Source organism: Ruditapes philippinarum, unplaced genomic scaffold (assembly GCF_026571515.1).
Source record: "Ruditapes philippinarum isolate M1 unplaced genomic scaffold, ASM2657151v2 ctg795_1_1_1_1, whole genome shotgun sequence".
Taxonomy (NCBI): Eukaryota; Metazoa; Mollusca; class Bivalvia; order Venerida; family Veneridae; genus Ruditapes; species Ruditapes philippinarum.
In genome coordinates this window covers 977,858-991,485 of record NW_026857770.1, presented here as the reverse complement: position 1 = coordinate 991,485, position 13,628 = coordinate 977,858, and the positions used below count along the sequence as shown (strand labels likewise).

Below are 13,628 nucleotides of genomic sequence, written 5' to 3'. Positions count from 1 at the left end.
CCAGGGCTTTTATTTGAACAAACTTTGTAGACACCCATTAGAACATGTTTCATGCTAAATATCTTAGCTCTAGCTCTTTGGGTTCTTTAAAAGAAGATTTTTTAAGTTTTTACTATATGCATATAGGGAAAATCAATGACCCCCTGGGGCGGGGCCAATTTTGACCCCAGGGCTTTTATTTGAACAAACTTGGCAGACACTCACTAGAAGATGTTTCATGCTTAATATCTAAACTCTAGCTATTTGGGTTTTTTCAAAGAAGATTTTTTGAGTTTTTGCTATACACATATAAGGAAAATCAATGACCCCCGGGGCGGGGCCAATTTTGACCCCAGAGCTTTTATTTGAACAAACTTTGTAGACACCCATTAGAACATGTTTCATGCTAAATATCTTAGCTCTAGCTCTTTGGGTTCTTTAAAAGAAGATTTTTTAAGTTTTTACTATATGCATATAGGGAAAATCAATGACCCCCCGGGGCGGGGCCAATTTTGACCCTAGGGCTTTTATTTGAACAAACTTTGTAGACACTCACTAGAAGATGTTTCATGCTTAATATCTAAACTCTAGCTATACGGGTTTTTTCAAAGAAATTTTTTTAAGTTTTTGCTATACACATATAAGGAAAATTAATGACCCCCCGGGAGGGGCCAATTTTGACCCCAGGGCTTTTATTTGAACAAACTTTGTTGACACCCATTAGAACATGTTTCATGCTAAATATCTTAGCTCTAGCTCTTTGGGTTCTTTAAAAGAAGATTTTTTAAGTTTTTACTATATGCATATAGGGAAAATCAATGACCCCCTGGGGCGGGGCCAATTTTGACCCCAGGGCTTTTATTTGAACAAACTTGGTAGACACTCACTAGAAGATGTTTCATGCCAAATATCTAAGCTCTAACTCTTTGGGTTTTTTAAAAGAAGATAAAGTTTTTTCTTTTGGTTGCCATGGCAACCAGAGTTCTGCATGGAATTAAATTCTTTGAACAATTTTTAAAGGTGACCACCAAAGGAACATTCCTGTGAAGTTTGGATGAAATTGGCTTAGTGGTTTATGAGAAGATGTCATTTAAAGTAAAAGTTTACGGACGGACGCCGGACGGACGCCGGACGAAAAGCAATCACAAAAGCTCACCCTGTCACTTTGTGACAGGTGAGCTAAAAAACGACATAAAATATTCCTAAAAACGCATTACAAAATCAAAATTGGGATATTATTTTTAAAAGTGATTTCTTGACTTAATTTTTCTGAAATCTAACACCACACTGGAACTGCACACATCCTAATAAAAGAAGATTAAAACATTCCAAGGTAAGTTAAGCTGATCCAGATAAGTTAGAAGTCATCCCTGATTGGTTCATTTATTCATTTATTGAACCCTTCAGAGCAGGTGAAAACTTAAGAGGGCATTTAGCCCACAGAGACTTGGAAGTGGCTAGTACCTGTAAAACTAGTGCTAGAACTGTATAAACTGTATAAATCCATATTTTTAGTTTGTCAGGTGACATATGACAGCCGCATTTAATTATACTGTGCTACAAATAAAATGTATATAAGCTGTACCTTATGAGGTAAGATATGGTTTATATCATCAGGAGACATTTTGGCCGCCTCAAGTTCAGCTCTTGCTACAGCTTCTGTTTTGCCCTTCATTAAAGCCTCAGTCTGGGCTAGAAAGTTTGCAGTCAAAATCTGAAACAAAAATCAAACCTTTCCAATAAAATATAACTTTTTCATGTAATACGGTAATATTACATTGTGATGAATAAGAATTGAGATATCTTCAAAGAGAGTAAGTAGAAAAGAAGGGTAAATGTCTATTTTCATAGGTTGGGCTGAGTTATATCCTCTTATAACTGTATTACTTATAACAATATACTGCTAATACTGTTGTCATAGTCTTGACTAAGTCTTTCTTTATTCCATATGTTTACACTCTTCTTGTTTACATTCAGATATTGCAATATGTCAGAAATATCAATGTGTTGGGGTTTTTTTGTTCCGTTTGCAATTATTTCCCTTAAAATGAGATATCTTGTACCTTGAAAGGTTTTAATATACATTGTATGTAACTTTATTTAAGACAAAGACATCAGCTTTGTTGAACTCAAATCAGGGAAGAAGAACTGCTATGTTGAACAGGAAAAGAACAGTTTTGTTTGAAATGTAAACGGAACACGAAAAGTTAAATTGATTCAGCATAAACTGTTAAATTTGTTTTAAGCAAAAAAAAACAACAAAAACTAGAAATGTGTCCATAGGACACGGGTGCCCCCACCGCGCCACTGTTCTGCTGTCAATCTTATGACTCTAGGTCAAATATTTTTTGAAAACTAAAAATCTTTTACTAAGTAAAGGGCAAGAACTTTACAAATACTGAATAAATCCACAAGCAAACCCAAAGGTGCATAAGTACACATGCTGACCAACATTCTTGTAAACTTTCAGGCCTACAAGTGAAATACTTTTTGAGCTATGCATAAACAAGTTAAAAATTGCAAATTTATACTACTGTAAGTCAAGGGCAATAACTCTAACAAAACTGAAAAAAATCCACATGCAAAGTTACCAGGTGCTTAGCTTCACAGTGATGTGAATCATTATTCCTGTAATTTAGTGATGTTGATCATTATTCCTGTAAAGTTGGTTGATTCTAACCCAAGCACTCAAGGAACAAATAACAACATAATAAAACGTTTTTTACTAAGTCAAGGGAAATAACTCTACAAATACTGGATAAATCCACAAGCGAAACCCAAAGTGCAAAACTAAATATGCTGAGCAACCTTCCCGTAAGGTTTAATGACTCTATGTCAAATCCTTTTTGAGTTACATGCGACACAAGTTGAAAATTGCAAAATTTTACTAAGTCAAAAACTCTAAAAATACTAAATGAATCCAGACGAAAATACCCAGGTGCACAACTACACATGCTGATCAACATTCCTGTAAAGTTTCATGACTCTAGGTCAAATACTTTTTGAGTTACATGTGACACAAGTTGAAAATTGCAAAATTTTACAAAGTCAAGGGCAATAACTCTACAAATACTAAAAATATCCAGACGAAAATACCCAGGTGCACAACTGCACATGCTGATCAACATTCCTGTAAAGTTTCATGACTCTAGGTCAAATCCTTTTTGAGTTACATGCCACACAAATTGAAAATTGCAAAATTTTACTAAGTCAAGGGCAATAACTCCAGACGAAAATACCCAGGTGCACAACTACACATGCTGATCAACATTCCTGTAAAGTTTCATGACTCTAGGTCAAATACTTTTTGAGTTACATGCGACACAAAAGAGAACTGACGGACGGACGGAAGGACGGACAAGGGTAAATCTAAATGCCTGCCACTGAAGTGGGGGCACAAAAACAGTACTGTTGAAGATAAAAAGGTATGTTGTATTATTTTACTGAAACATTGTACTAATGTATATTAATCCAGTTCATACTTTTGCTAAAGCAAGCTGCTTTAAGATCTTAACACAAGTGATTTTACTCATGGCTACTTTAACAATTATTTTGATTTATGAATATGAGCCGCGTCACAACAAAACCAACATAGTGGGTTTGCGACCAGCATCAATCCAGACCAGCCTGCGCATCCGCGCAGTCTGATCATGATCCATGCTGTTCGCTATCAGTTTCTTTACTTGTTATAGGGTTTGTAAGCGAACAGCATGGATCCTGATCAGGCTGCGAGCAGACTACGCGGATGCGCAGGCTGGTCTGGATCCATGCTGGTCGCAAACCCACTATGTTGGTTTTGTCGTGACACGGCTCATATAATGTTTACCTCATGATGCAGTCCATTCTGTATGGGATTTTGTGTTTGAACAGGCATCAGAAAATCACATGGTATTAATCTAGTTCCTGTAAAAAAAATGAATGAATGAATGAATGAATAAACATATGAATAAAGCAAGCAAGCAAATGAATGAATGGTCATTTTTTTTTTCTTGAACAAAAAACTTAAGTTCATCCAATTCTTAGTTTTTGTCTTTTTTTAAACCTGTTTTATTCGTTTATTTGTTTGTTTTGATTTTATATGCAAATTTTGACACATGTAACACCTGGGTGGTTGATCTACCTCACCAGCTTTCATAGTTAACAAACCAAATTCACCACTAGTGACCAACTACACGATTTCTGAATCTGTAATGAGAGACAAATGACCATTAGACTAAATGCCTGGGATCAACTACCAAAGCGAAATTACACCCTGCCCGAGAATTGCACCAGTGGCCCCTTGATGATGAATCCAATGTTGTCCATATTTGAATTAGCGGTTAAACCTTAAAAAATCTCATTAATAAGTCAATTCCAGTAAAATTTATATATCCATTAACTTTGGTACATACCTTGATGTATAAGTTGATAAAATGCGTGTTGTCCTTTTATTTCCCCAGGTTCCCCCCAAACCGATAGGCCCAAATTTTTGAAAATTTCAACCTGTTTGTAACTTCTTGTTACATACTTCCCAATTACTTTTCCTTTGCCCCCTTTTTTAAAAATTTATCACCCAAAATCAAATGCGGTACTGTTGAACAAATGACACAGTTATAAAAATATGCAGCAAATCTATGCAGGTACTGTTGAACAAATGACACAGTTATAAACAAGAATGTCGAACGACACATATGCCCCCCTTTCTAGCCCTTGACTAACATAATTGGTAATTTTGCTACAGAAACTTGCCATAAATGGGTACATGGAAGTGTTTCAATTACGGAAAAGAAAAATAATGGAGACTTTCTGTGATAAACAGTTTTCAAGATAATGAGATATTTTAAGGCCCCTGTGACCTTGAAAAAAAAAAAAAAAATAGGAGAAAAAAAAAAAGAAAAAAAAAAAAAATATCTTTGAACTAGTGACCCAAAATTCATAGGGGGTCATCTAATAGGGTATTAACCCAATCAATATTAAACAAATATGAAGACTTTGTGGATAAATAGTTTAATCAAGATAATAAACCAGAAAAACCAAACTGACATTTTCAAGAACCCTGTGAACTTTACCTTTGACCTATACTCACCCCCAAAATCAATAGGTTCACTTAACTTGTGATAAAAAATCTTCAAGGGATAATATGCCAGAAACCAGTCTGACACTTAAGGCCCCTGTTGATTCTTAACCTTTGATCTAGTGACCCCAAAAAGAATACGGTCATCTGTTAGTTAAATACCCAATCACATTGGGAAAATATTGAAAACTGTGATAATTTTTATCTTTCAAGGATAATCAGCTGAAACCATTTCCATTTCAAAGAACCCTGTGACCTGACCTTTGGGACCTAAGGTGACCCCCAAAATTCAATTTAGGGGTCCATCTACTAGTTATGCCAAATCAAAGTGAAATATGAAGACTTTGTGAATTTACTTTTCAAGATTAATCAGCGGAAAACCATTTCGACATTTAAAGGGCCCCCTGTGACCTTGCCTTTTTGACCTAAGTGACCCAAAAATCAAATAAAGGTTTTATTTACTAGTAATGAACCAAAATAACTATTGTGAAAATATGAAGGGACTTTGGGTGATGAATTACTTTTTCAAGATTTAAAAGCCTGAAACTATTTTGACATTTTAAAGTTTTTGTTGACCTTGGGACCTTTGACCCTAGTGACCCCAAAAAATCAATAAGGGGTCATCTAACTTGTTATGATTAATCAATATTGAAATATGAACAACTTTGTGATGAAAATTACTTTTCAAGATAATCAGCAAGAAACCGTTCTGACATTTAAAAACCCCTGTTAGACCTTGACCTTTTGACCTAGTGGCCCCAAAATCAATAGGGGCATCTTACAGTTATGACCAACATATGTGACATTATGAAGACTTTGTGATGAATACTTTTCAAGATACATCAGCGGAAACCATTTTGACATTTAAGGCTCCTGTGACCTTGACCTTTGACCCCAAAATCAAATAGGGGTCTTCTGTAGTTATGCCCAATCACTATATGCAATATGAAGACTTTTGTGATGAATACTTTTCAAGATAATCAGTGGAAAACCATTTGACATTTAAAGCCCCTGTTGACTTTGACCTTTGGGACCTAGTGATCCCAAAATCGATAGGGGTCATCTACTAGTTATGACCAATCACTCTGTGTAATATGAAGACTTTTGTGATGAATACTTTTTCAAGAAAATCAGCGGAAACCATTTTGAAAATTTAAGGCCCCTGTGACCTTGACCTTTGACCAGTGACCCCAAATTCAATAGGGGGTCATCTACTAGTTATGACCAATCACTTATGTGAAATATGAAGACTTTGTGATAAATACCTTTTAAGATAATCAGCGGAAACCATGTGGTCTACCGACGGACAGACCGACGGACCATCATTAGCTAAACAAAATACCCCCTCTTCTTCGAAGGGGGGCATAAAAATATGCAGCAAATCTATGCAGGTACTGTTGAACAAATGACACATTTATAAAAATATGCTGCAAATCTATGCGGGTACTGTTGAACTTATTGTTGTTATTGTTATGTGTTATTGTTGTGCTTCTTGTTTGAAAATAGATCGTAAAATTACTATTTATAGAATAACAGTTGTCAAAGGAGACAGCACGCTAAACTAATTAGGTACTGGATAAAGTAAACAAGATAAAAGTATGATAATAATTATATATTGATGATAGAATTTAAAGAAGATAGAAAAATATTTTACTGCAAAAAAAAAACATTAACCAAAATCTGGAAATGGATGCCAGGATGTATTGGACAGCTGTTCATATAGTTTGTATATCTAAGTTATATATTTTTATCCATATGTTAGTAATGATTGTAATAAAATAAACTAACCTGATCATATGGTAACAGTGCCTGTGTCTCTGCCCCAAAAAAGTTATTATACCACACGCCCAGCAGTGCTAAAATCACCGGAATCTGGAAAAAATAAAGTTACATTTATTATGTTACAAGAAACATTTTCAATAAGATATTCTTTCAAGAAATGAGTCATATGCTTTTAAAATGACAACATTTTACAACTTTATTAATGAGTTGCTCAATTATGGATATTAATTATTGTAATTATCTGCTATTATATGAATATCTGTTATTTATATATACATGGATTTCAATTGATTAGGAAAATTGTGATGATTTTTATTTTCTAAAATTTTCAGCCCTTCTCTACAAAAGTCACTTCATTAAGTTATGAACTTTTTTTATGTTATACTTTGATTTTAGAACTACATGTAACTGTAACACTACAAATCTTAAATTTAAGCAGCCAAGATGATAAGCGCCCTATTTAGACTGCATACATGTCTCGGCTAGCCAGGGCATTGTACTGTTTGCATAGTCCAGACTCAATTCGGACATTTTTTTTTCTGCAATTTTAATACTCACATTTTGTTCTAAGGGGGTGTTTAAAAAGTGTTGATCCATATAATGAGCTCCTGCAAGAAGTTGTTCAAAGTTGTCCATTCCTGCAATACATTCAACCAATAATAATTATACATAACAAACTTTATCAGCATTTTTCAACTCTTACTATGCTTAATTTAAATAATAAACTGGTCGTGGCTTATGTTTGGACTTGAAATTAGTACTGAACCTGGTAAAATTACACAAATGTTCTAGCTAGCCTCCCAAAATCATAAATGTATACATCAACAGTTACTATATCAAGATAACTTTTATCCTAATCCTGCTGATTTTTCTTTGCATGTGCACAATTCTATAAGTTTGTCTATTTGACAAATTGGTTATAAATACAAGTATTATGTTTTTACCTGTATCACAGCGATTGTTTTACATATCTTTTGATTTGATTAATCTGATTTCCTTCATCAGTGACATCATTTACCTTTTTGTGGCAAAATAAGCTTAAATAAGTTTAAAATACATTCATGAAAGATTCTTTTCGTCAACATGGTTCATTGAAGTAAGACAAATTTATTGTCTTTATAATCTACTAACAAGTGTTGCAGATGTTTAACTGTTATAAATGCACCCCCACCCCCCTCCTTGATTATTCACACCCCCGAGACCATAAATTATTAACAATATGGTGTACATAGTAAATAGCTAACTCACCAATAAACAAAGCTATAGACATTCCAATAGCTGACCATAGGGAGTACCTTCCTCCTACCCACTGTAATATACAAAACAGTATCTTCATTGCCTTATATGATATACATGTATAATATAATTCATGTATAAATTAATTTGTATATAAGACAATGAAGCATCTTGACATTCGCTTTCCTTTAGAAGGTCATCTGACACACCTTGGAGATCAACTTTATCATGACTATTGCAGAATTTCTACTTTTTCAAATATTAACCCAGTTATTGGGTAAATAGATTTAGAATTTATAAATCAATTTTTTTTCAAAATATAATTCTGTATGATACTCTCGCTTCATGACCATGTTTCTTTATATGACACCAGTACTGGTTGGTTCAAGGATGTGGACTTAAAAGTGATTAATATAAGTTGCAAAACTTTTTTTTAAAAATCGGGGTTTAATAAAAAATGTTTAAAACCCTTTTTGTATGCAGCCATTTGGGTTAAAAACTCTGACAAGTGCAAAAAAATCAAACTGAATTTTTGGTCCCCACTGTTTTTTTTTCAGTCCCGTACCCATTTTGAATACAAAACCCCGAAATGATGAAGGTCTTGGGCCACCAAAGAAAGATTTTTGTTGTTTGAACATTAATTTTCATTTTTTAAAATCAAAGACATTTTTTGTTTTTATACATAACATACCCTGGGGTGTTGCCAAAATTTTTGAAAATTTCTTTTTATCTTTAAAAAAAAGAAAACAATTACTGGTATTGGTATTATAAATTCTTTTAATTTACTTAAAACGGTTATATCACCTTAAATATATATATGTGGTTGTTCGCTATATGTGCCTGACCTAGTGACTTGGGTCATATTTACTTACAACCATTTATAGTGGGCCATATAATCTGTCTAAAATGTTGATAATAAAATATTTATGATATTTGAGATATAAACATAAACAAAACAAAGCAACTTACATCCCAAAATTCAAACATGTTAGCTTCATTAATTCCAAACTCTTTCACCAATTTCTGAAACAAACAAAACATATTTTACCATTTCTTCAAGTAATTAAAAGCATCAGAGAAAAAAATGTCTTAAAATTTTCAAATGTTCTTAAAACATATCTTTATTATATGAAATGCACAAAATTAATATGTGCATGTATTTTTTGAAAACAAAAGTGATTAGCCTATGCCACCAGTATAGAGACAGGCCATCCTGTTCTTGTGTGTGCAGTCTGACCAGGCTCCTAAATTAGAATTTTCATCTTCATATCCCCATAGTTGATAATGGTACGGTTCCAAAATTTGAAGATGGACAAGTCCATTTCAGAAATTCAGAAGATTAAGGGTTAAATGACCTTTTAAATGGGAGCAGTGGCTTAGTGGTTAAGGTATCTGCCTCTCAACCCAAGCCCTAATCTTGTCACAATCATGTTTCTTCATATGACACCAGTACTGGTTGGTTACAGGAAGTGGACTTGAAAGTGATTAATATAAGTTGCAAGAACTTGTTTCGCATTGTGCTTAAATTAATATGTGTAAACCATTTAAGCCAAATGACCTTTTATTAATGGTGGGACAGGGAAATAAAAAAATCTAAATAAAGTAAAATAAAATATTTACAAAAATTATGATGCAAAGTAAAATAAAATTGTTTGATAATCCATATCTAGAACATGTTTATCAAAGTGCCATAAATTATAAATACATACATCATTAGTTGAGAGGGCAACAAAATGTTTTGCAACAGCATTTGTCTGAAAAGAAAAGAAAGACAAAATATGTGACAGGAATTTAGACAAAATTTAACCCTTTACCACATATATACGCGAAACAACGCACTTTCGACCCCCTCCCCCCTTATAAGGCCCCCAAAAAAAAATAAAGTGGGGGGGGGAAAAAAATAGGGTTTAATTTCCCCCCCTTTTTTTGGACCCCCAAACATAAAGTTTTCGTTTGAGAAATGTTGCTAAAAAAATTGAGCACTTTTTCGGCGCCGCCCCCCATCCAAAAGATTACATCAGGGGGTTGCCAGAAGGGGGAATGGTTGCCCCTTTTCTTTAGGGGGGTTTGAAGGGGGGGGCGGAGTCCCCTCATCGCCAAAGAAAATTTTGGATTGTGCCCCCTTTTCTGTTAGGGGGGTTTGAAGGGGGGCGGAGCCCCCTCATCGCCAAGAAAGATTTTGGACTTGTGAGAGGGTTTAAAAATCTGATCCCAGGTCGGTTTTGACCCCAATAATTTTTAAGTTTTAAACCAACGTTTTAAAAGGCCTTTTTTGCCCCCCTTCAAACCCTAAACCCCTTTAAACATTGCAGGCACCTTTAAAATAAATTTTTGGTTTTGGAAAAAACCCCCAAAAAGGCAAAATTATTGAATTTTTGGCAAAATTTTGAGATGTTCCCTTTCGTTTGCCCATTTTCCCGGAAAATTGGGGTTTTTGACCCCAATGTATTCAAAGGAAAGGGCCCCCAGTCAACAGTCCAATTTTTAGTTTGAAAAATTTTTTATTTTCATACCAGGTTTGAACTTGTAACGGGGGTTTTTCCCAGTGAAAAGGGGCCATTTTTCCCAATATGCCATGGGGGAAAAAAAAAAAAAAAAGGGAAAAAAGGGTTTTTTCCAAAAAAAATGTTTATATCACAAACCCACAATATTCACATGTGAAGTTTGGTTGAAATCCTGTGAGTAGAAGTTACTCATAGCGGAAATTAATTGGCACCAAAATGTCGGATATCTGTTATAATTCAATATCATCACGATTTCAAAAAATATACTCAACTTAAAGGCATATTTCTGTAGAAAGGGCATACATGTGTTAATGATGTTTTAATTTTATGATTTTGAGTGGATTACTGATCTATTTATTGTAATTATAAAATAACATCATAACTTACATCTCCATTCATCTTCTCCAACAGCCAAGCTTTAGCAGAATTGGCATTTGTTATGGTTTCCTGGGTTGTGAATGTCTGGAGAAAAAAGGAACATGAAATTTTTGCTTCTGTCTTTCTAAAGGTTAACAAAAATGAAAACAGCCAATGACCTACTGAATTTGGCCTTTAAAAGTGAATTTACTGTAGACAGTTTTTGCTTTAACTGGTTTATAAGTCAAAGCAATATTGAAAATTACATGGTCATAAAGCAATTTTCCAGCTTTACAAACAGAGGCAGACCTAGGAGGTCTCTCTGTGTATTTTCAGGCATACCCGGGAACTGGCATAGAACCATCGTCATTCTTCAAGCAAGCTGGTTACCTTCTTCATTATGTAGGACTTCAAAGTCCTTTAAAAGATTTTTACTCCTCAGTTGTAAGAGGAAACTATTTCAAAGTCAGTAGCATTCAGTTACAATGGCCTAGCTAATGTCATGGCAAAGTTTGTTTTTTTTCCTTCAGGAATAAAAATGACAATGTATTTTGGAAAAATGGTAATAACATCACTTAAGTGCAGTAATTGGTTAACTTCTATTAAATAATTTAAAGAGTTAGCCCATTACTGCACTATGGCGGTGATAAGTCAATTATCATCACTAAAAATTCTTAGGATTTTAACAACAACAAAATAAATCAACATAAGCATTCTGAAAAGGCCAATTTTACACTGAATTCGACATTATCATTTTTACCTATACCCTTAATGATAACTTTTCCAAATGAGAAAAATTTCTTTTCAAAGTGACAGATACTTAAGTTATTTATTTTCATGTTTACACTACACAGTAAAATTTACCTTGGAAGCTATGATGAACAAAGTGGTTTCTGGGTCGAGACATTTTAATGTTTTAGCCATGTGCGTTCCATCTATATTCGAAACAAAATAAACATTGGGTCCACATTGGTATGGCTGCAGGGCTTCAGTTACCATTAAGGGGCCCTGTAAATATTCAACCATATAAATACTAAGGGTAATGGAAAATTTTGGCAAAATTATGCGAGCAGATAAAGTAGGACAAATGGCACATCTGATTAGAATCTCTAATTGAAGCATTTTGGTTATCAAAAAGAAAAATTCCAAATCTAAACCAAGAGGAGACATTTATCATATAGAATTTAAATACAAATGTAAATATTTAAGGTAATGTTTTAAACTTAAGATGAAGTGACTCCTTCCCAAAATATGAGCTTAGATAAAACCCGGATGATATCAGAAAACTAATTTACTATTAAAAGACAATTTCAAATAGCAAGAGAAACAAATGTTTTTATTGTGATAAAAGAACTGTCAACTTGCTAAGCCTAAGATACATGTACAATTTCAAACATTATTTTATGAGCTTTTGCTCAATGATTTTTCTTGAAAAATAATGCTTGTTACTTACTATGGATATATATTTTGGCCTTATATACATCAATTTTTGATGATATTATTCATTATTGTTATAAAAATACATAAAATATTATAAAACAGTTTACAGAATAAGATTCTCCTATCCAGATTACATAAAAACTTCCAAATATAATTCTATAATTCTCCAATCTAGATCTTTCTAAGGAATAACAAAGTATCGCACTTACCAGATCAGATCCACCAATACCAATGTTAACAACACTTTTGATTGGTTTTCCTGTATGACCTTTCCATTCCCCAGACTGAACCATCGTGGTAAACTTGCGCATATGTTGTAACACATGATTCACATCTGGCATCACCTACATGTTATAATACAAAAACTGGAATAAACATTTTGAGAATAATATTTAAATTATATTCTTATTCTAGCCTTTTAGCTGTCAGGTTCAATTTTAGACATTTAATGTTCAGCCGGCTGGCCTAATATTGATGGCTACAAAACATCACTATGATCTCAACTGATACATGCAATGTCTATGAAATTCACTTGAAGAAATATAATTAAAGCTAACAAATCTTTGCAATAAATACCTTCACTGCAAATATCATTTATAAAATCAAAAATTTTATCTTCATTACCAGTAACTGTTTTTTGTTTTCATGGGTATGAAAATTTATCAAAATTATAAGACAGTGAATTAGATTAAATACTAAAGTTTCCAGGAAGGAGGTTTTGCTTAGCAACCAGGCTATAAATAGCATAAAGATCTTAGATCTGATACAACATAGGGGTCTGTAGTGTATACTTACATCTTTTCCGGCAACCATGATTGGTTTATTTGACCTGTTTCTCAAGGCAATATGAAGGACAGCTCTATCCTCGGTAAAGTTGATCTTCTCGCCACCAAACATGGCATTCCTCATCTCCTCCACCTTTCTCTCCCGAGCCTAAAATATATCATTATCATTACTTGTTCATATTTTGTTAAAGGCACATTATGCCTCAAAAATCCATATATATATTTTTTTAATTATTTAGAAATGTCAAACATGTGTTTTTATAATGTTAGATTATGGATTAAGAGCATGTTAGATGTTTTACAACTGAGAAAAACAGCAAAATCATATTAGATGTTTAACAAGTGAGGAAAACTACACAGAACATGCAGTTATGCCAAAGAGGTCTGTTACTGACTTCAAAGGAAACTACAAATGGATTTCAAAAGTATGTACATGACGTACTTAAAATCAGACAGCGATGATATTTTCACTATCAAGTTTCAAGGTATAAG

General features: G+C 33.6%; 1 protein-coding gene across 1 annotated transcript in view; it reads right to left on the bottom strand.

Moving 5' to 3' along the window:
• The window catches only part of LOC132750950 (glucose-6-phosphate isomerase-like), a 30,549-nt gene that overhangs the window by 4,110 nt on the left and 12,811 nt on the right, over positions 1 to 13,628 (bottom strand). Inside the window, exons 3-15 of the mRNA XM_060741045.1 lie at positions 13,147 to 13,284; positions 12,561 to 12,695; positions 11,776 to 11,919; positions 10,942 to 11,016; positions 9,760 to 9,804; positions 9,020 to 9,073; positions 8,063 to 8,123; positions 7,373 to 7,452; positions 6,821 to 6,904; positions 4,568 to 4,601; positions 4,371 to 4,511; positions 3,806 to 3,882; positions 1,565 to 1,693 (exon numbers count right to left, since the gene is read on the bottom strand). Of these exons, the coding sequence (XP_060597028.1) occupies positions 1,565 to 1,693; positions 3,806 to 3,882; positions 4,371 to 4,511; positions 4,568 to 4,601; positions 6,821 to 6,904; positions 7,373 to 7,452; positions 8,063 to 8,123; positions 9,020 to 9,073; positions 9,760 to 9,804; positions 10,942 to 11,016; positions 11,776 to 11,919; positions 12,561 to 12,695; positions 13,147 to 13,284 (1,197 nt within the window). The remainder of the gene's footprint in view (positions 1 to 1,564; positions 1,694 to 3,805; positions 3,883 to 4,370; positions 4,512 to 4,567; positions 4,602 to 6,820; positions 6,905 to 7,372; positions 7,453 to 8,062; positions 8,124 to 9,019; positions 9,074 to 9,759; positions 9,805 to 10,941; positions 11,017 to 11,775; positions 11,920 to 12,560; positions 12,696 to 13,146; positions 13,285 to 13,628) is intronic.